General features: G+C 35.6%; 1 protein-coding gene across 1 annotated transcript; it reads right to left on the bottom strand.

Annotated features, from left to right (window-relative positions):
- Nucleotides 1-1,431: 1,431 nt before the first annotated feature.
- Nucleotides 1,432-24,269, bottom strand: LOC149559230 (deSI-like protein At4g17486). The gene is made up of 3 exons (XM_089833159.1): nucleotides 23,698-24,269; nucleotides 2,677-2,964; nucleotides 1,432-2,114 (listed from the first exon to the last, which is right to left on the bottom strand). The coding sequence occupies exons 1-3, from the start codon at nucleotides 23,840-23,842 to the stop codon at nucleotides 1,879-1,881; spliced, it is 669 nt and encodes a 222-aa protein (XP_089689285.1). The 5' UTR covers nucleotides 23,843-24,269; the 3' UTR covers nucleotides 1,432-1,878.
- Between the last annotated feature and the right edge of the window lie 498 nt (nucleotides 24,270-24,767).

Raw genomic sequence — 24,767 nt, 5'->3', positions numbered from 1 at the left:
TACTTTTTTAAGTTAATATTTATGTACAAAAGTAAATTAGCATTTACTGCTTCTCGACACATTTTCCTTTATGATGCGTCTGTACTGATTGTCAGATTTAGTTATTCCAAGATAATCTGAAGACGGGCTTTCCGTAGACTGCGAGTGCAGCATATTTAGTTATTTTTGGATAATCTGAAGATTGTTTTAACGGCGAGATAATCCTCGTTTCAGACAAACGCAAAACATTTAGTGACCTCGCAAGTCCCCTTGGGAAACCTGTCGGCCAATTCTGCTGATGTAATTTATATTAGGAAAGTATGATCTATTACAGATGCCAAATTACTATATTTTGATAAAACATTTATATAATTTCCCCTTAGATAGATTGATAATAAGACAAATTCATTTAATAATGCCCCCATCCCCCTTCCAAAAATTATTACCCGGAGTTGCTCAAATTTCCCTAAAGTAGCTTAAATTTCCTCTTGAACATCTGTACATGTACTCCAAGCTATATGGAATGAATCTTCAACCATCTGCATAAGTACTCCGAGCTATATGGAATGAGCATTCCCCAAACGCTTCTCATGTTAAATATTCCTTGCACAGACTGTCCCAAAAGAGGAAGGTCGTGGTATAGAAAAATCTTGCAAATGTTTTAGAGAGGGAAATAAAGCATTAGCTATTTTCCAATTACTGCTTCTGGAATCGATTGTGTAAGACTTTGAATAAATCGATTTCAGAAGCAGTAATTGGAAAAATTCTTTATGGATTGTGAAAACTCACTCACTATTATCAAAGCATAGTTACCAGAGACCGGTAAATGGTGATTTCATTATTTTAATATAATTTATTTAATTACCAAAAAAAAATCATGGTATAAAGCTTTGGAAATGAAAATGGTAAATAAGTTACTATAAACAATGAATAGTAAAGGCCCAATCTCATTAGACCGTTACAATGACAGGAAACCAGTCATAACTGTCTATATCCCTCTCAAATGTCTAAATCCAATCACTAAAACTTCGTGTAGGTCTTTGTATTATTCAAAATATCAGGATGAAACATTGTCCAGGCTTATTCTATTTATTTGCCTGCCTTAATGTCCTTTTTCTGATATGAGACTTCAATTTCTGGTCCAGAGACTTTGGAGCACACACCAAAAGAACCCAGTGTGCTGAAAGTTTTTGGAGACGTCTTCTCTAATACAGTGGGAGATGGGTTTCCAGGTAAGCATGAAATAAAGCCAAACTACATAATATCAAAAGTAATTTGAGCCCGGAAAATAATGTTCTCTGCAACGAAATCTTGCCTTTGGGGACAAATCACTATACTGAAGAGCTAGTAAATTACACACATCACACATGTAGCAACTACAGCGTAGAATATCAAATAAAATCTACAGTCAGAATGCAAATAATAGAACGGAAGATAAGTTTGAGAAGTACAGAACCAAACTGAAGGTTTCCAAACATTTATACTATTACACATTATACATATAATTGCCAGTGGCGATGAAGGCCTTTTAACATTTCTTAAGTCAGCAAATGATTTGAACCTTGACCCTACAAATGGAGCTAACTCTTAGTCAACCATATGGCAATATCCTACAAAGATGGCAATTAACGAGTCACCTCGTAGATTTCCCCAGCATTGGAAAAAATGTAAAAGGGAAATGAGCCAGGAGATGGTTATTCAATTACCTAATTAGCTAGGGCACCACATGGTGCAATTCCTCTTTCCAAGATTTGTTAGGAACCAGGAGCTTAGATTCTCTTTCTTGATCAACTGATAAAATCTGCCATTCTTCTTTGGTGTCACTACTATTTTACAATCCAAATCCTACAATGAAACTTTCTGCTCAAGCCCAACAGTAATATATATCCATAGATTTCCCTACCTGCAATTTGCCTTCAACTCCCAAGGAAGCACACCACCTTTCAAGGTTGAACTAATTAAGACAGATGGGACTGAAAGAGACTTTTGTCTCGATTTTGTCGTCGAAAAGGAATTTGAAAATCTACTACATGAACCTAACTCAGCTTTCTCATCCCCTTTAGATTGACAGTCTGGATTGTGTTGGACAGCAGCAACATGAAGACCTACAGGAAGCACACAGTTGCAAAGCAACCCTGCAAGCAAACGTAAAATTATCAGCCCACGGTATGCTCAGCTGCCGTCATATAAATGTTACAACTGTCTCTAAACCTTCACAGACATTTGCCTCATCCAATGCACTTGTTATTTATTGGTTTTCAATCTTGAAGGGTGCTAGTAAGCCTATGATGCAATGTAACTGCTTAATTGGCAAACATATTGCAGAATTCATTTAATATGAATCTGAGTGGATCAATGATAAGCTGGCATTATCAAACAAGATGAAATAAGTTAGAAGCTCAAACTCAAAGCCTATATAACAAGTATCAGATATGGGGTACTGGAGAAATTCATATGTAATTTTAGCAAATGCATGGTACCATCCTTACGAAATACTGGTATTCACGGTTGAACCAAAGGAACTTCTCTGCATAACATTATTTAAATTCCAGAAGCCAAATTTACAGATGCTAACACCCTTACTGAGCATTATCAAGTAGAAATGATCTACTATAAATTCAAATGTTTTATATACATTCAGTAGATAAAAAAGTAGGAAGGAAAAGTTATTGAAGAAAATATAAAAACGAAACCAACCAATTCTTGCAAGTCGATTCACCCAGCGTGGAATAGGGTTTCCAGTCAATCTCACACAAATATCATTGCAGAAGTGATTACAGTTTTTTCCGATAAGGTTGTAGGTACTCCCACTGTAATCCCCAGCAAGTTCCTCCATGAATTCCCTAAGTTTTCTAGGATCAAGATCTGTACTTCCAATGCATATGGATTTCCGGAATGTATAGCCTGGGCAAGTTCTAGGCTCCACCTCAAACACACCACTGGTAGGATAGTCATGCGCTCCAAATGAGTACTCCATTCCATGAACTGCATCCAAAGGTTATGTAAAACATTCCCAAGAAATTTAGTAATCATGACAATGCTGCTGTAACTCAAGTAACACTTAAACACTAACCAGCCATAAAAGACTTGGTAAGTAAAATGTCATCATACAGCACAGCAAAAAAGGAATCAACAGCTTAAGAAATTCAAAAATCTCCTTGGAACAGCTTTACCACTAAAAACCTAACAAAGAACAAAGCACAACAACAAAACAAAATGTAAGAGAATAAGAATAGACCATCTTTCCTCATCTGTAATATGAAAGTTAAAAGGGATTTCAACTTGGCACAGGCAAGCAAAAAAACACACAAAAACATTCTCAGGTACTGATTCTGTAATCTATTGATTGTCACCAAAAGAATGAGAACCTGATCACAAGTTTCCAAACAGAGGACATGACAACCTCTAAGAGAGTACTAAAGGTGGATTTATGCATTTGAAATCCTTAATTTTTCAAATCCAGTAGATACAACAACCTGATTTCTAGTAGCACATACTTTCCAACAGATGTCATGTCCCCGATGTCAGGAATATCTGCATTGTCAACATTTACAAGAAAATGGTCTTATTTACAAGTCCTCGCAATTTTCAGGAATTTGCGATCCAGAAAGAGTGCAACTGGATTAATCAAGTGCTTCCATGAGCGGTAATTACACTATGAGAAATGATGAATGGGGCATGAAGAATGTCAATAAACATCAAACTGTTAAAAGTGACTCTTGATATGCTAAAAGCACTGACCAAATAATAATTACCACTGTAAGAAGCTATACTAATTAGACGGAAGTCTGATCCTAAAAATGTGATTTTTAAATAATATGAACATAAGTGCAATTAAGGGAAGAGATGTGATTTGTGAAAGTGAAGGAATGCACCAGTTCTGAAGGGATATGACCTAGAAAGGACACAACTCTCCTGCTACAAGGAAGGGGGTATATGTATTAAAGGATGAGCATTCAGGGAAGGCATCAAACCAATCAGATCTGTCTCACAGCAGTCTCACTCTAGCATAGAGAATCAGAATATTATCTACAAATAGGTATTCAGTATTAGTTCTTATAATAAGCAGCAAAGTGGGTCTTATTTATGATTTCTTGCTTATGAATAATGATACTTATTAATGATTTCTTTCTTAGAAATAACGTATGAATATGATACTATTATTTGGTGACCCTTCAATTGAAGAATACACGCAATGAGTAAATCTTATATGTTTGTAGCAATCAATCCTGGTTGGGATAGTAAGGGATATAAGGAGGGAGAAATTATAATGTGGTCCTCTTCTAAGCATGCCAGCTCATCGTGATGACAAATGGTACCATGAGGCCACGGGGGGCAAGGATGCTCCACCCTCGGGCTTAGAAGGGAAGAACATTCCAGACATCTTATTGTAATTACCCCAAACCCTTACCTAGGTTGTCCATTATGTTAAGTAACTCTAATTATAGGATGGTGGATAAGGGTGGTTATGGAAGAGGGGAACAGCTGTGAATACCTTATCATATACACTCCCTTGTATGGATGGCAAAGGGCCACATGAGGCCAAGAGGGATGGCATCCACTCTTGGGCCTAGGGTAGAGGATTGATCAGCTATGGATTCCTCATTAGGTACACCCCCTCGTGGTTGGCAAAGGGCCACATGAGGCCAAGAGAAATGGCATCCACTCTTGGGCATGGGGTAAAGGATTGATTAAGGCATCCTAATATGCCCCTTACCCTAGCTCACCTATGGTTGATCTCCATCAAATAATTAAATATATGATATGATCAAATTAATGTTTCCAATCCATGTTGAAATGATCTATGTTTTTAATGTCTCTAATAAATAAGATTTTGGTGGATTATGTTTCAATGATTTCCTAGCATGTTGCAGGACCTTGTCCAGGTACAAAATGTTACTAATTCTATTCTACTTCTTGTTATACTCGAAATTTGTGATTTAGGGAAAAAACTAGGGCATTTACAAAAGGTGTCATTACAAGAGGTGGGTTCTAAAATTAAATATAATGACATAAAATTTGTGTTTCTCCAAGTTTCTTGAACAGGGGGATGCAAAAACATGGGAAAATGGTTTGGTGGAACACAATTTATACGATTTTGTTAGTTTGTGGTGACTGATCAGGAGAGTACTATACATATTTTATAAATTCTTTGGGGGCAAAAAAAAAATTTGGATCCTATTTTATCAGGATTTTGAGCCGACATGTAATTATTAATTATAACCCTAAAGTGGTAAAAATACTTGTATAAAAGGGCTTAGGGTTAGGGATTGTTTCAGTGTGGTGATGCGAAAATTAGTTCTTGCAGCGGTACTGAGCTATAAGAGATTACGGATTGTAATCAAGTTGTAATCACTGGATCGTAATAATATCGGACTTCTTGTTTGGTGGACGTAGCCTAGGGATTGGGTGAACCATGTTAAATCTTGGTGTCTTGTGTTCTTTTCTGTGTGATCTATTATTTTTTGATATTGTTTAAATTTGCATGTATTGTTATTTCTGTTTGTGGTTTAATCCTAAAAAGTGGTATCAAAGCGAGGTTTTTTAGTAATCCTTTGCAGGAAAGTCTCACGGTTGAGTGAGAGTCTCACGGTTGAGTGGAAGCAATGGCAGACGAGAGTAAGTTGAGGGTTGACAGGTTTAATGGGTAGAACTTTCAATTATGGAAGATGCAAATGGAAGACTATCATTATCAGAAGGATTTTTAGAAGCCGTTGGAAGGCAAAACAAAGAATCAGGGATCTATGTCAAATGACGACTGGGATCTTTTAGACAGAAAGGCACTTGGAAGCATTCGATTATGCCTGGCAACATTGGTGGCATTTAATATTGCAAAAGCGAAGACAATAGAAGAGTTGATGCAAACCCTAGTGAAACTATATGAAAAGCCATCTGCTTCAAACAAGGTATTTCTCATGAAGCATTTATTTAATATGAAAATGACAGAAGGTGGATCTGTTGTAGATCATTTAAATGAGTTTAATACTATTACTAGTCAGTCATCTTCTGTGGGTATCAATTTTGATGAAGAAATTAGGTCTCTCTTGATTTTGTGTTCTTTGCCTAAAAGTTGGAATGGCTTGGTAATGGTTGTAAGTAATTTTGTTCTTAGATCTAGTACCCTAAAATATGATGATGTGATCGGTGTTATTTTGAGTGAAGAAACTCGTAGGAAATCCTCAAGGGGATCTACATCGAGAAGTGCTTTGAATGCACAAAGCAGAGGCAGAACGACTGAGAGAGGAAGTAATTCCGAAAATCATGAGAAATCAAGAGGAAAGTCAAAGAGGAGGAGGTCTCAATCAAGAGGACCAAAGGACTGCTAGTACTGTGGGAAACCAGAGCATAAAAAGAAAGATTGTTGGACTCGAAAGAAAAATGAAGGAGATAAACCAGATGGAGATAAGGAGGCAAATGTGGTAAGTAACAAATCCAAAGACGATGCTTTGCTTCTGTCTTTAGAAAGTGTTGATGATTCATGGATTTTAGATTCTGGTGCTTCGTTTCATGCTACACCTCATAAAGGTTATTTCATTGATTATGTCCAAGGGGATTTTGGGCTTGTTTATTTGGGGGATAATGAACCCTATCAGATTGTTGGAAAGGGAAAAGCTAAGATTAAGTAGCAGAATAGGAATCATTAGCTACTACATGAGGTAAGACATGTTCCAAGGCTGAGTAAGAATTTAATTTGAGTAGGGCAGCTTGGTGATGAGAGTTGTGTAGTTACTTTTAATGATAAAAATTGGAAGGTTTCAAAAGGTTCCCTTGTAGTAGCAAGAGGTGTGAAAGTAGGCACCTTATATCTTTGTATAGGTTATATTGTTCCTTCTACTTTAATTGTTTTAGAAAAAAATGAATGTTCAGGAACAGTCACTGCAGTTGAGCAGGGAGAGCAAATAGTTGTTGTAGGTTCTAATATAGCATTGTGGCACAACAAACTTGGGCACATGAGTGAGAAAGGTATGAAAGTACTCCATTCAAAGAATGTTTTACCAGATCTGAAATGTGTTAATATGGATTTTTTTGAAAGTTGTTTGTATGGAAAACAAAAGAGAGTGAGTTTTGTGAAGAGTAGGAAGGAAAATAAAAGAGAGAAATTAGAGCTTGTGCATACAAATGTATGGGACCAGCTCAGGTATCTTTCTTTGGTGGCTCTAATTATTATGTTACATTCATTGATGATGCAACTAGAAAAGTATGGGTTTATTTCCTTAGACAGAAATCTGATGTATTTCAAACTTTTAAGAAATGGAAATGCTTGGTTGAAAATGAGACTGGTAAGAAATTAAAATGCCTTAGATCTGATAATGGTGGTGAGTATTGCAGTCATGAATTTGAAGATTATTGCTCCAATAATGGTATTCATAGATAGAAAACTGTTCCAAGGACTCCACAGGAAAATGGAGTGGTTGAACGCATGAATAGGACTATAATGGAGCGTGCAAGGAGCATGAGGTTGCATGCAGGGTTGCATTTACACATGTGGGTGGAGGCTGAGAATACTGTTGTATATTTGATTAATAGAGGTCCCCCTACTCCTTTGGGTTGTGGTATTCCAGAGGAAGCATGGACTAGAAAGAAGATGAGTTATTCTTTTCTCAAAACCTTTGGTTGTGAAGCATTTGCTCACATAGATTCTGGAAATAGAACCAAGTTGGAAGCTAAGTCAAAGAAATGCGTATTTGTTGGATATGGCATTAATGAATTTGGATATAGGCTTTGGGATTTTGAAAATCATAAAATTGTAAGAAGTAGGGATGTCATATTCAATGAGAATGTGTTGTACAAAGATCTGTTACAGCAACATGAGAAGAAAGAAGATGATTATGTAGTGCTGGATGGTACTCCAAAAGATGATGTTCTAGCCATTCCTCATGATGTACAACAACCACAACAACAAATATCACATACACCAGTGAATGTTGACAGTGAACAAGGCTGATTAGACCTCCAAAAAGATTTTCTCCCTCACTGTATTCTATTTTACTTACTGATGTTGGTGAACCTGAATGTTATGATGAAATTGTGCAGGTGGATACTCAAATTCAGCTTGAGTCTGCAATGAAAGACGAAATGGACTCTTTGCTGAAAAATTAGACATGGTATTTATGCAAGTTGTCTGCAGATAAAAGGGCTTACAGAATACGTGGGTTTATAGGTTAAAAGAAGAGGATGGAGGTAAGAAATGATTTAAAGCCAGGTTAGTTGCAAAAGAATTTGCACAGAAAAAGGGCATTGATTTTGATGAGATATTTTCTCCTGTTGCTAAAATGACTTCTATCCATACTGTTTTAAATATTGTGGCTATTGCTCAGCCACAGGGATTTGCAGTCAAAGGTAAGACAAACTTAGAGTGTAAATTGAAGAAAAGTTTATATGGCTTGAAGCAAGCACCTCGAAAATGGTATCTGAAATTTGACAGTTTTATGCATGAGCATGGATATAGTAGGTGTCATTCAAATCATTGTGTTTATTTTAAGAGGTTGGATGATGACAACTACATTATTTTATGTTTATATGTTGATGATGTACTTGTAGCTGGGTCTAAAATGGATCACATTAAGGGGTTGAAACATCAGTTAGCACATGCATTTGATATGAAGGATTTGGGATTTGGGGGCAGCAAAACAAATCCTTGGTATGAAGATTTGCAGAGATAGGAAAAACAAGAAATTGACACTATCTCAAACAGATTATGTTAAGGTGTTGCAACATTTCTCTATGGTGAATGCTAAAGCTGTCAGCACACCTTTCCCCGATCATTTGAAGTTGACTAAGGAGATGTGTCCTAAGACACAAGAAGAGGAGGATAAGATGTCCAAGGTACCCTATGCTTCAGTTGTAGGAAGCTTGATGTATGCTATGGTATATATAAGGTCAGATATTGCACATGCAGTGGGAATCGTTAGTAGGTATATAAGTCATCCAGGAATTGAGCATTGGAATGCAGTTAAATGGATTCTCATATATCTGAGAGGAACATCCAGTAAGTGTTTACACTTTGGGGGCTCTACTACTAATTTACAGGGCTATGTTGACTCAGATTTGGCAGGAAAATATTAATACCAGGCGGAGTACTATAGGTTATGTATTTACTGTTGGTGAGGCAGCTGTGAGTTGGGTTTCTAGATTACAGAAGGTTAATGCTTTATCCATTATAGAGACAAAGTATGTTGCTGCTACAGAGGTAGCCAAGGAGATGATATGGCTTCAGTTCTTCTTGGAAGAATTGGGACACCCTCAGAAGGATTATTATTTGTTTACAAATAGTCAAAGTGCCATTCATCTTGTGAAGAATTCAGCTCTGCATTCAAAGACCAAACACATATAGTTGCGGTACCATTTCATTCGGTCAGTTTTGGATGATGGGCAATTAAAGCTGGACAAGATACATACAAATGACAATCCAGCAGATATGTTTACAAAGGTAGTAACAAGGGAGAACCTGAACTCCTCTTTAGCTTTGGTTGGTCTTCTAGAGTGAACATGAATAAAAGAACAGCAAAGTCCAGGGTGGGTTGATCCAGTGGGAGCCCTATGTGGTAGTAGTATTGCTACAGTATTAGTCTCCAAGTGGGAGATTGTTGTCTAGTGTGGAGTCTGATCAATTCCCAAGTAGGAGATTGTTAGTTTGTGGTGACTGATTAGGAAAGTACTATACATACTTCATAAATTCTTTGGGGTAAAAAAATATTTTGGGCCCTATTTTATCAAGATTTTGGGCCGACATGTAATTATTAATTATAACCCTAAAGCGGTAAAAATACTTGTAAAAAAGGGCTTAGGGTTAGGGATTGTTTCAATGTGGTGATGTGAAAATTGGTTCTTGCGGCAATACTGAGTTATAAAGGATTACGGATTGTAATCAGGTTGTAATAATTGGATCGTGATAATATCGGACTTGTTGTTTGGTGGACGTAGCCCAGGGATTGGGTGAACCACGTTAAATCTTGGTGTCTTGTGTTCTTTTCTGTGTGATCTATTATTTTCTGATATTGTTTAGATTTGCATGTAATTGTTATTTCTGTTTGTGGTTTAATCCTAACAGACTTACCAACTAAAAGCAGTTGACATTTTAGAAAGCATGAGTGATGTGCTAAATTTTCACTAACTGACCTCTGCTTTATTAAACTTTGGGGTTTTCAACTTTTTCTTTATTTGAAAATTTACCTTTAGTATTTTTATGTTGGAAATGGAGCAAGCCATCGAATCTTGAAAGTGGAATGTGCCCTCCAAGTCCCTTAGACATAAGGGACATCACCTAGACCCTTGGGGCATGCTTGCCTGTGGAGTGTTGAATTTGTGGGGTGTTGAATTATAAAAAGAGGATTGTACTTATGAATACAAATGAGAAGTTGCACCTTTCTAACTACATAGAATGTTTCCGTCTATGGATAAGATGGACTATGTTCCATGACATTTATAGGACAAGAATGACAAGTATCAGCCGCATAAATTTTGTGGATGGCAACCCAGGAGGCCAATGTTTTGGAGCATGTCAGGGAACAGTATTGTGTGTGAATGGAAATTTAAATATATAAGCTTTTTAGCATTTCTCAAAAATTACATATTAATAAAACTAAATAAAAAATGTATAACTACAAAACTCAAAAGCACATATTTGGGCTATAAGCTATAGCATATAGTCAAGGAAATGAAAGAATGAATAATGTAGCATATTTTGTCACTCAATACAACTAAATCAACAATAATATCCAGCAATCCAAATTGATTTCTTCGTGAACATAGGATCACTGTGTTTCCAAGTTTAAAACAAACTATCGTATTCAACTTTCATCAAGTGCCTTTGAGGCTACTTCAAATTTTGTGGAAAATCATCACTTCCAACCGACTCAGGCTTGGTTTGCCTGAACAATCTTTGGCCAAAAGCAACCAAAACCCATAAATTCATTTTTTTATGAAAAAAGAAAAAAACTAATACTAACAAATAGCTTTCCTTAGATTCAATCAAAGATGAGTGGCACAAAGGCTGCTTATCAGTGTCAGTTGCATGGTACAACTTGTGTAAGGGACATGTGAGATTTTCACACCATCACCCCATTGCAAATGGAAACCCCTCTTTTTGCTTCAATAGTTGGAATAGGTGGTCTAGGAGTCAAGGTGTAACAACTAGTTTCTCCGAGGTCTTAATTAACAACTAACATACTCAAAGAAATACAATTATTACTTCATTTTCATAGGAAGACAATTAAATCATTTTCGTTCATATGAATGAGATTGATGGTAAAATCAGTTAAACAAAATTTCTTAACTAAGAACTTAAAAACACCATCAATGAATTTACTATAGAAATTAAAATCCACATACCATGGAATTTGAACCAAGAAATCATTGTAGGGATGCTTTTGCAACCACCCAGGTTAGTCCACAAATACCACTATAAAAATATTAAATAACAATTATCATCCAATATTGCTATATCAAAATCAAATGACAATTACCATTAAATACCACTATATAAAATTAGGGCATCACATACCACTGTATCAATTAGGGCATCGATTACCATTGGATCATTTAGGGCTTCAAATACCACTATATCACTTAGGGCTTCAGTTACCACTGGATCATTTAGGCCATCAAATACCACTGTATCAATTTGGGCTTCCGATATCACTGAATCAATTAGGGCTTCAAATACCACTGTATCATTTAGGGCTTCAAATACCACTGAAATAATTAGGGCTTGAAATACCATTGTATCGTTCATTTCCTTCCGAGTGCTTAACTGTGGCGATAACATAAGATTAGAAGATATGCTCATATTTATTATTCATATAAATGAAATATTGATATAACAATCCACCAGATAAATCTTTCTCTCGCAACTAAATGTAAAATAACTGTAATGATGATAAAACTCAATCAATCTTACCTTAGTCTTGCATATACATCATAAAAGTAAAATACCTTTTTCCGGTAACCAATGGAATGTATAGCATATCTTTGTCTATTGTACGTTCGACAACTTGGAAAGAGGTGAAACATTGTCAGAAGCTTAACCACCCAACCTCGGACTATAACTTACCCCACACAATCTCTAATGAGAAAGGCCCTCCCTACCCGAAATAGACAGGGATCATCTTGTTATCCACTGAACATCCTAGTTTCTAACCACATCACTCAACTTGACAACAAGAGATTACAATAACAGAATCATGCATGAGCTATTAAATGATATTATTCTAGATTTAATGTATCATATCTGACTTTTATTTTCTAAGTCATTGCAGACTCCATCTCACCTCTTCACCCTTTTCCATGGCTAGATAGCCGGTGAATCCTGGGTGCTCGGATCTCAGAGTAATCGGCTATCTCTGTTGATTCTCAACTAAATTATAATATATATATATATATATATATATATATATATATATATATATATATATATAATCCAGCTTATCACAATTTGTGATTTGAAAAAGACATTCTTAAAGATTGCATAATTTATTGTTTAATTTTAATCTCCTTTGGCATAATGATTTATGGATTCATTTTATGGTTACTTAGCTTTCATTTGCCATGAATAAATCTACTTAAAAGAGAATCAATTCTATAATATCAAACAAGATATCAACAAGTTATCATCATGATAAATACTGTAGTTTACTGCTATGAAATTCGATGTTATTGTACCTTTTATTTCAAGTTTTATTGCATTGGAAAACTCTCCTATAAGAGATACTATCCGACTGAATACAATGAAAGATACAAAGAAAAGCTCATTATAATTCTCAGAGCACAGTCAACAAATTGCATAATATAATCACAGTCTTAAAAAGGAGACTCCTACGTTTAGCCGGCTGCAGGAGAATATGCATTCAAAAATATAGAAGGAAAACTCATGACCTGATATGTATCATTTGGGTAACTCGCAATCTGATTGGCTCCCTCTTGATTTCTTCAGCGCTTGACCTCAGTATCCTAGCCGGACTTACTTACTCGGCTATGTTGGAATTGCTCAATTTGAACAAGGTTGATAACAATGGTAATTTGTAGAAGACTTAATGGTGGATTGCAAATGTTCAAGGTGTATTACAAATACGTTTTAATGACTGATTGGAAATCGTATCAAGGCAGATTGTAGAAGACGTTTTAATGGCTGATTGGAAATCGTATCAAGGCAGATTGCAGTCGTAATAGTATAGGGACGAGTTGGTAAATGAACATGAAAAATCTGGACTGAAGTAAGGAAGAATTCGGGCACCAAGGAGAAAAGGTGATCCCGACTCTCCTTCACGGCTTCCTTAAATGGAGAGCAAACATGACTCCTTGGCTCCCATTGGTTACAAAAAGATTATAATTGAGCAAACATGACTCCTTGGCTCCCACTGGTTACAAAAAGATTATAATTGATTCAAATTCCCAAGTAATAAATCGATTAAAAACAAAGACGAGGAGAGAAAAGATTAAAAGGTTGGAAGATAAAGTTGGAAGGATTATAATTCACATATTATTATAATTCGAATGTTATTATAGTTTGAATATTATTATTATTTTATATTTATATAAGTATATGCAAATATATTAATGAGGTGACAATACTTTATTAAATTATTATACTATAATGGTGCCATTTCATTTTTATATCTATATGTACGTATACAGATAGATCTATTATAATATTAAGGTGAAAGATCATATTAAATCCTTGAGGTACGTTTTATATTTTAACCCAATTATTTATGTTTCTCAAATGATTTATTTAAATAGCTCATGCGGGTCCCACATCTGTATCCTGTTTCAAGTCGCTAGGTCCTCAACCCTTTTGCCCAGTGATGGTGATGCTCCTGTGCCTAATTATTTTTTGACAATGCTTCCACCCCTTCGACATGTTTCTTGCAAGAAAATTCTCCGTAATTAAATCATATTATCATAACAATTTATAAATAATCATAACGGCTAGCTGCCTTTTCAATTCCATGAATTCGTGATAAATAATCAACTATCATGTTATCTCCCCATGAAATTATAATGACTAACCATCTTATCATTTCACAGGATTATAACCAGTTTCACTAACAACTGATTTCATGTGAACCTCAACAACTATATTTTAAATTAGGTCAAAAATTGGGATGTAACACAAGGTAGCATTTTCGTGCCTCCAAGTCTTGGAAGATGGGATTGCTTACAATCAAGGTATCAAGGAGAAAGTGAGTAGTCAGTCAAGTCCCCGAAACTGAAGCCAAGTTTAAGAGGGAGGGCTTCGAAAGGCATCAAAACAACTAAGTCTTGAATTGTGAATTTGAAAGGAAATTCCCCAAGAAAGGGCATTTTCTGCCTTTCCCAAAATCCCAGCACAAGGGCATTTTCTGCCCTTCTCAAAACCCCAACAGATTGGCATTTTCGGCCTAAAAGACAAGGCTTAGCAGTTAAACATCAGTTTTGATTTTCAAATCCACAGGCAAGCATAAGGAATCAGATTTAAATGTATGTGAATCAGAATTGGATTAAGATGCAATTTTCCTTTGATAACAAATTTAGGGTGCTGATTGAGGTGGATAAGTTCAAGATAAAATGAAGTAGAAGAAATTCCCCAAGAATGGGCATTTTCCACCCTCTTCTTGGGATTTGAGTCCCAAACCCCCCTTCATTTCCGCCTCCCCAATCAGGCCTTCAAAGCATTAAATGATATAAAGGTTTGAACTTAATGAAACAATGAGACAAGCAATCTCCCAAGGCAGGATTGGAGCAAAACTAGGAATCCCAAGAGCATGAGGGAATCCACCACTTTATGGGGAAATTCCCAAGAACTGCAAGAATTCTGTCTTATGAGGACCATCAGGGTCATTGAGAGATGAATTTGATAGCAGAGAAGATGGTGTGATTAATCAAATTCAAGAGTGAGGGAATGAGAAAGAGCCTAAACTTGGGAAAATTTTGATGATCTAACTGAAAAATATCCCAAGAAGAGGGTGGATTCCACCCTCTCCTTGGGATTCCAATCCCAACAAAGGCCATAATTCCACCCCCCACCAAGAGAAGAAACCTACCAAATACAATCAGGCCTGTAAATCAAACCAAACTTGGTGGATTGAGAATGAAGAGAGGTTTAATTAACAAAGTTTTGAGGGGGAAATGAGTAAGTCCTGGGAGAATTCCCAAACAAGGCTAAGGGGAATCTGCTGGCTCTTGGGGAGATTTCCCCAACTGTGATCAATTTCTACCCTCCAAATACAAGCAAAATCCCAATGACGACTTCCACCATGAATGAGGGTGATTGAAACATGGCTTGATGCATGGTGAAGATGGAAAACAATGGTATGATCAATGGAAGACAACAATTGATGAATGAAGATGCAAGAAGGAATCAGATCAGACCCTGAGACAACACAATCAGACCTTAAAAGAATTAAAAAATTGATCTAAGTTCTTGAGAAAAGGCAAGCGAATGAGGTAGAGAGGTTGTGGGTGATGTGAATTCAAAAAGCAGAAATTCCTCCAGAATAGACATTTCTGCTCTTTCATTGGACTGCAGTGAACAAAGCTTATGAGAGGAGACAGACATACATCTATTTTGCCTCCTTGTTTTAGTTGGTCCAGATAGAGGTTTAAAAAAATTTAATTTGATTACATTTTTGGCACATAAGGCCTAGGTCAGCCTCCTAGAGAGTCATGCCTCTTGCACCACCGCCCCCACCAGATTGCCTATATAAGGAAATTCAAAGGCCACATTTCAACATCAAAACACAACAGTATATCGCTACCTATAGTAGCAAACTGCCCCTCATTTCACAGCAATTCTCTTTTCATTTTGGAGGGCGAGTTCTTTATTTGGCAACAATTTGTCTCTGTCGAAGTGATGGAGTAAAATAGAGGGCAGTAGACCATCAATTGGAATAGGGTAAAATCTTTTGAAAATGGCAAATCTGGCCAAAACAATAACTGAAAATCAGTCATTTTCTAGCTATGAGATCCAATTTATTCCAAGTCTTATCAACCTAGAGGTTCGAAAAAGCAAATCCAAAAAAATTTGATCTTGAGCTAACATACTCCATGACCAAAAATTACCTCCTTGTTTCAATAACGATGCAATTTGATTTCAATGATAGGTTTTGGATTCATCTTTTTGTTTCATGAGCTAAACACCTTTTCCTCTCTTGTTTTGGATGCAGAAGAAATTGGAAGACAAGGTGATGCTTGAGACCTCAAGATTGCAAGTGGATATTTCAAGCTCAACATCAAGTGAAGAGAATGATTTCAGCCAAGAAAATGCTACAGGAAGGCTCAAGCTCGAGGATTCCAAATTAGAAGAAGATTCAACATCAACGCTATCAAGAGGCAAATTCAAACCAAGTTTACAAGTTCAAGTCATGACAATGAGAAAAGCTTGAAAGAAAATGGATAAAATTTGAGTAGATAAAGCAATTTGGGAATATGCCACCATGTTGGAGAGTTTGACAATGTTGAGTCTCAAGAGATATTTTCTCCTCGCCAAAGATATTGATCAAGTCTCCAAGATGATGATGTTGAGGTGGCACCTACAGTATATTCAATCGAATCATGCCAAGTGTACCATTTCTCATTGGCTCTCAAAAGCTTTATAATTTTCTTATTGGCCGACAAGGTGGTGCCTTCATGTAACTGGTTGATAGTTTGGAAATTCTACTCAGGGTTTGTAAAGATTAATCTTGGCCCTTAATCTTGAATCAATCTTGGTCTTTCATTGCAACTGGACAACTATAAAAAACCAAGGCCCTCTCATTTGTAAAGGGTTAGATTCAAGAGGTTAGAACACTAAAGAGAAATCAGCTAGCTTGTAATAGAGTGGAGACTTGATCAAATCATTGCTATAATGTTATCAAAGTAATTGATAATTCATTGTTGGTCATCATGGTGAATTACTTAATGTTGCTTTGAAGCGTCGCATGGTTTCTTTAAGTCCTCGCTCAAGATTTTATTTTATGTTAAGTAGAAGTAGAAGTAGATGAATGGAAGATATTGTTGAATGGTGATAATGGTGAAGCTAGTGGCCATACCTTTTATTACTTGACCGTAAGTAAAAGTGTAAGGTTAGTCTAGTCCTAAATTGCAAATGTTTAACTTCTATTGGAGATGTTCATTTAGATTGTGCCTTTATAGGGTATTTGGATGAGCATTGACTATGTGAAAATCATTCTTGCATCCATAGAAGATAGCACCCTCCTATGTCTAGTTGATATGACGAAGCAAGAATTGGTTAGAGGCTAACCCCATCATCAACATTTTTAGAGTTAAATAGCTTTTTCTTCCTTGCAAGTGATTGAAGAAGATGAAAAGATGGTATTCATTGAATGAATAGTGTAAAAGTCCACAATAAAGAAGGAACATTGAGGTCGTCTAATTTGATCACACAAGTAAACAGCATTGTTTGGCATATGAGCATCCTTATTCAAGAGAGAGTTGAAGATTTGGTGTTTCATCTTAGAATACCAGGTATTTGATCATGTATGTTGTAGTAGAATAACACTCACATCAACAGGGCACTGGCACATCTACCACTGCTTGTCTTTCAACAAACCGACTGATGACATTGATATTGTTGACGAAGAACAATGTGATTGTTCATAGTGATTTAACATACGCAGATGCACTGATATAAACAGTTTTGATTTATCTTTATGTTTGACAATAGCATTGAGTTATCATTAATCACTTGTCTAGTGTTTAGTTTTCTACTATGGTGCAAATGATGCATACTTATCTATCTATATGTTAATTCCACAAAAAGTAGAAAGAATACATATAGATACACCAAATTTGCACAAAAAGTAGAATATATTAATGATGTACAACCCAAGACAAGTGTTACAAACCTGGGAAGAGAAAACAGCAAAGCACCAAGCTTAGACTTGCAACATAGCTGACTTATAAAGAGCTGATACAGTGTTGTGCAGGCTGTGCAAGATAAGAGTGTCCATATTTAAATATATGGCATCCTCCTGACATATCAAAGCCTTTACAAAATCCTCTACATACAAGTTAAAATTACAATGTACCTATTGGTTATGCTCTTCCCAACATAGGTGTTCTTGTTGGTTATGCACTTCCCAACATAGGTGCGAGCAATGCAAATATTCAAGGGTGACTGATCACAAATTGTGCATACTTCCTTACTCTTTTTTCCTTGCTCTTCAAACTCACATATACAGCCACAAAAAAGCCTGTGGTAGTTGTGAGAGAGTAATGTCTCCTACTGGGACTTTTCTTGATTTACCCTAAAATTCCCAATTAGGGTTTCAACTTTCAATTGTGCTAGGAAATGGAAATTTAACTTAGTACCTGTATTGTTCCCTATTAGAAGGATGCCAGTTCCCAATGATTAACATACATCAAAATGCATTTCAATCAGATTAAATTAAGAAACGAACAATTAAGTTATTAATGATTCATAATACATTTCACAGTCAACATACTTAAGCCCCAATTCCCTACTTCTCTAATAATCATCAACCCTAAGGAGGATGGGGAATCACTTGTCATAGGGTGCTTGGAAACCAATCTACAAGTAGGCTCCCTCAAGGTTTCAAGACCCTGTCCATATCTCATATTGGGATTCACCTACTCGTGAGGAATTACTTGACCTCTCCCTAACAAAAACCAACTTATCCTTTTAAGGGACACTGGCAAGCGATTAGGCTATGAGTATACTAATATCTCATTTATTATGAATATACAACTGATTGATATATATATATATATATATAGAGAGAGAGAGAGAGAGAGAGAGAGAGTGAGAGAGAGAGAGAGAGAGAGAGAGAGAGAGAGAGAGAGAGAGAATTCTGATTTCACTATTATTGTCTGATATAAATGCTACAGCATATATACTAGACCATATATTAGCCCCTTAAAAGAATTCAGATATAACATTCTATAAACTAGTATTTGATTCCTAGATAAGTTACAGCATAATTTGCTGTCACACGATGCTTGCCAGAAATATAATAATATGATTTTTTTTCCTTCGATGAGCAAAGATGATATAAATTCCTTTCTGATTTATTTCCCTGATGAATAAATAATAATTTCTCATATCCCCTGTTTGAATGTGTTTGATCTTGCTCTTATATCTCTCAAACCTAAAGGTCAATATCCTTGGAAAGTGATGAGACACCTCTATTCATAATCGGACTTCTTCATGTCTATTAGTTTAATTCCAGGCAATACCGAGCATTTTTCATATTATGATTGCTGCATAGTTGATATTAAGTAATTGCTGTATTTGCATATGTCAACTCTCCCTTGGTCAATATTCCTTGACTGCTTCTTATTAAAAGTAGTTGTTTCTCTTAATCGTATTTGCAAATTGTACCCATTTAATAAATTATGGGTTAGTTTAAATTGTACCCATTTTTTTGTTCTTTCAGTTCTTAACATTCTGCTGATGGATCACAAAGTGTGATTCAAAACATTGATGTAAAAAACTTGCACACAATCAAATCCAAAAACTGTGTTATCTCTATTTTATGGATTGTGGAAATCTACTAGCGTTGAGTTTAAATATTGATGCCAATAATGAAGAGTCTATTATCATGCTATTATCATTGATTTTCTTTGAAAGTCAAACTTAATAATTATTATGGTGTACTTCTCTGAAAGAGATAAGTATGGTATTGCATCCTCAATAAACCAATTAATATTTAATTAGTTACTCTTTAGTTGTGGTTCAGTCAACTCTTAATATTCTGATGACTTCTGCCAGCTGTGTTTTCTTCATGGTTTTTGGGTAGCTGCAATCTTTCATCTACGTCCACATATGGTAGTCCTTGTCATTATTATTTATTCAAATGATATCTTTATAGTTACTCCTCTAGCTTCAATACTATTATCTTTGGTATCTTAACAGGGATATCCAGTGATAGAGAATCTTTATTATTATTATTACCTATCACTTCTCTAAGTCGCTGTCTTACCAAACTGCTAATCAATGTCTTCTTGAAATATACGGCTCTAGTTGATCTGCTTATTAGCGATCACTGATCTGTATATCATATTATTATATTGAATCGTTGAATATTAGTGTAAATTGTTACTGAGTCATATCGTGATTAATGTCATCTTCATCACTGTCTCCAATCTTATATTTATTGGTAAATCTTAGTCACTCTACTGATCTGTGTATCATACTGTTAATTATTAATTGACAACCATTTATTGGATATATGTATTATCGATGATCATTGTTTGCTTACTGTTTAGCTTTTGATCTTCATAGGAACTACTGTTCCTGTCATTATTGATTCATTCATTGATTGCCTTCTGTATTGTTCCATATCTCTCCTCTTATTCAAAGGCTTCTTCTCATGATACAATTATGTATTGAATAGTATTGGCAATGCTTGAGCTTGACCTCTTCATTGATCTCTTGATCCCTTCTTGTCATGATACCAATAGACAATGTAGATTGAAATTAATCTTGCCATTGGATAGCTTCTCACTTTTAATTCACCCATAATTGATCCTCTGTTGATCATCTTTGTGCTTCTATTTCTTCAATATTTGGAGAGATCGACCTTTCATTACTCTTAGTTATGTTGTACTTATGTTATCCTAAATTATCATTAAACTATCTTAATTTTATTATTAGTATTTATTAATAAATCCTATTTCAGAAAAGAAACATTACAGAGTGGCAATGACAATGGGTTAGGGGATTACATATAGTGTTTCATACAGGACCTGAGAAAGCTTGTGAATCCCCGAATCCCCCATGCCCTTTTAACTGTCTCTTTCTTGAGAATACTGACTAATTTTTATTTTTTTTAAATTAAGAAGTGGATGCCAGCCTCATCATCTGGCACTCCTGGGATGCATTCCCAGTTTCCCCAAGCGTACAGGACAGGAGGCAGGGGACCTTCACTGTCTCTCCTTGTCCCAGGAACACACAGGTGTGTGTGTGTTGGGGGAAGAAGAGAGGACAAGGGTTTGTGGAGGTTGCAGGGTTGGCACATGTCACCATGCCTCATTAATCAAAACAGATTAGCTATTTCTTCTAAATTTGCATTTAAGAATTCTGCTGCCAGGTTCTGAACGTAACCAGGGTATACAAATACTTTAATCAGGGTATGGCCTTGGTGTGTCAAAGGTCCCATCCACGACAATGAGTTGTGCTCAGGTTTAGCCCGGGTAAACATACCCAGGCAGAACCCATTGTTGATATATTTAGGCTACAATGATTTAAGTCAAGAAGGGAAGCAATGAAAGCATGGTCAAGAAAGCATGACGTATTTTCCTGCAACAGTGTTATATATTCTATAACGTGAACAATATCAGCTGCATTTCCAAGTACAGAAAAGCAGGATTTGATTGAAAATTAATAACTTAATACAGCTTGGCAGCTGCTAAACTATTGAGACTGCATGAGGTGAAGGGTCAGGGTCCTGTAAATGGGCTGCCAAAGAACTTGGCACCCCTAAATTTCGTACATGTACAACCCTATGCCACACATGATTTCCTTATTGATATGAAGTATGAAGCATTCCTTCTTTCCCTTCACCATCCATGCTAAGATTTATGGATGCTTTTTTGACTGTTTTATATGTATTTTGTATGGCTGTGCCCAGGAACTAGCAACTGAGCTTAATGAAAATCTTCAAATCAAGATTGCTATTTAGCATTAACTTTCATTGATGCAGTAAAATGTTTTAGTGTGCGTTTCATTTTTACTAATGCATTTCAGCATTGAGCCAAATGTGAAACTACTCCAATTCTTCCTCTACAGCTTAAAGATTTTACAAATGTGGCAAGACTGATAATCATTCAATTGGAAGGAAATTGAAAATTTCCTACTTTACTTCTCTAAGCAGCCAAACAGAAACAGATTATTTTATTTAAAATGCAAAAAAATTATAAACATGTAAGCAAACTATCTGGAAGATAGCTTACAATTGTCATCTGCCAAGGAAAAAAATATTATGAGAGGTGACTTGTTTCTCAATGATATACAGTCATATTGTGACAAAGTAAAATTTATCCACTAATTCGATGATTAAGCTTGCAATGCTTTCTACAGGCCAAATCCATGAATCTTGTTGTGGTGAGAAGAGAATAGCAAAGACAATATAAAACAAGAAAAAGTCACAACAGCAGACAAGATTCACTGGCAAAAATTCTATGATAATTTATGCAACTGCCTCAAGTGGCCCAACTCTCAACTATTGCCATAACAACCCAGGTTGCAAACTACACAGGCAATACCCTTTGATCTAACATTGCTGTGGAAAGTAGTAAAGGGGTTTTATTTCTTCCAATCAAAATTGGAAGGAAGTGTGATGAATAAATTCCATTTTTTATTCGAAAATTAGTGGCTACTGCTAGTGGGAAGAATTTTGAAGAGGCTGAAGAAAGCACAAAACAATGGTATTGCCTGATGCATCTCTAAAAGAGAGATATTAAACTGAGCTAGATCAAAAGTTATCTCCACTATGATGATATAAAGCTGAAACACAACAACAACAGAGAAACTCTGAAGAAACAAAGCCAAAGGATATCTCAACTCTACAATGGCTACAGCTCAAAGCAAATATTAAGCAGTAAAACCTACTGGAACTCATAGTCAAGAAGATATCCATCATAGAGTTGAAATCAATAATAGTCGAAAAATTATACTCTACTATTTTCAATTGGAAATAAAATAAAATTTAAATGAAGGCATAATTAGTGAGCTTGCACCTGGGTATCCAGAACGTAACTCAATAACCAAAAAGGTAATCCTCTTCTTCCAAGGGATTTTTGCATTTATCTTTTATTTCCATTGGATAGGACAAAAAGGGCTTCGATGAATCCAATAAGGACATATTTTCATTTAATTTCTGCTTTTCTCTCTTTTGAGTATGAAGAAAAATGTAGAATCCCTCCCAGAATCCTACAAGTAACTTAATGTAAGTACAAGATAGAACCTGCTAAATAAATGATAAAAGCAGCAATCACGTATATCTCGCATATGTAACCTAGATCATGAGATGCAAAATCAAGACAAGAAAACCAATTTTAGCGGATTCATTGCAAAACTAAGCACTCCAAAAACAAAAAACCCAGGAACGACGGAATCCTATAGCATAAGAGAAGGCTAAAATTAATATTGTCTAATCAAAACTTTTGGCTTGTTAGCCAGGAAGAAAGTGGTCCCAAGAGATCGTTTACGCCATCTCTCCATTATACTTAGATCTGTCTCTCTTTTAGGCACGAAGGAAAGTGTAGAACTTTTCCTTCAAGAATACAAATGTAGCTTACTTTGGCTACTTGGGCATCGACAAAACCGAGAAATCCTCACAGGTGTTTTCCTAGAATCCTACAAATATTATTCCCCCCAAAAAATAAAATCTGCTATGAATTTCGCGTTTAATTATTCCTAATTTCACAACAGTGCAAAATCTAATAACCGTCTGGGTGCAGAAAAACACAGATGCAAATTCTGATAAAATTGAAAGACATATTTTTACACTGAAGCAAATAACCTCACAACTATGAAGAAAGAATTGCTCGCGAATCTATATACTTGGGTGCATAATCTGTTAAACATATCATCTACCGGATGCCCATGTAGATTGGAAATCTGAGCAACTTTAACGGGTAACGAGAATAAGAAATAAAAAAATAATTCTGCAAATCATACCAGTCAACACAAATCCATTTGGGTGCGAAACCAAATGACCTATAACAGAAAGGGAAAGCTATTTAAGGAAAAAATAATAGCAGATTTTTTCAACTTACCTTCTACACCAGAATGGTATATTCCAAGACCAAACCAATAAATATATCCATTCATGGGAGTGAGGTCATAAACATTTAGATAAACAGGCTCAATCCCAGTCTTATTTCTCTTCGAAAGCGTTTTAGAGAATATCATGTTCACCATAAAATTTCCTGACTGATCCAACTCTCTTTTTCCACCTCTCAGATTGCTTCAATACAATTATTGCTTCAATACAATTATATTATAACAAGCTTCCAAAGATCTTCGAAAGCCTCAAACACTTTTGTTTGTCCTTCTGGCCCAAGTTTTCTCAACATTTTCCACGAAAATTCATACTTTTCTTTCGGCCTCAGTAAGCGTCCAGAGAGGATTCCATTCAGGAAAGAATAATGCAAAGAAATGTCATCTTGCGTTCCACGGGAAGAGAGCTTTAGATTGCTGTCCAGTAATTTTCGAAGGCATCTCGGTGGTGTACTTGCTTTGCTTTTTGCCCTTTTTAACATATTTTTGGTTTCTTCCTTTATCAGTTTTTAAGTAGACTCGTCTGAACAGTATCCAAAGCTCACTTGGGGTTGGGGATGATGCGTATGGTAAAGGTGTTGGTAGTATTTTCTTTTATAAAATTTCAGGGTTGGTGTGCATAAGGGTGTATATTTCTTTAATAATCATTATTTATCTTTTAAGTTGTCTTATGTTAAATTTGTTTTGGACAAATCATACTCTAATTTTTATTTTTATTTTTATTTTGATGATATTGGAATCTCCTAACTAACAAGATTTGGATTTTGATGAGGTCATTAAAAAAATTCAATGGTGAATTAAAAGCTTGTTGACTTAACTCTTAAGATTTAATTCGGTAATTTGATATATAGAAGTACAAAATTAATATTAAAAAGATAATATAATTAGTGTTTAATATTTTAATAGATATAATTGTATAGGGGAAAAGGAAATAAAAAAGTTAAGAATGTGTATAGTTTTATAATGGAAGGATATTGTTAAGGGATGAAGATTCTATAATATTTTAATATTTAATCTCATGTCAATTTGAGTCTACTCTTGATTCTGTTCTTCTAATTGTTTGTTG

Source organism: Cupressus sempervirens, chromosome 5 (genome assembly GCF_028749045.1).
Source record: "Cupressus sempervirens isolate cs-2001-9-10 chromosome 5, ASM2874904v1, whole genome shotgun sequence".
NCBI classification, from domain to species: Eukaryota; Viridiplantae; Streptophyta; class Pinopsida; order Cupressales; family Cupressaceae; genus Cupressus; species Cupressus sempervirens.
This window is presented reverse-complemented; position numbering and strand designations above follow the sequence as displayed.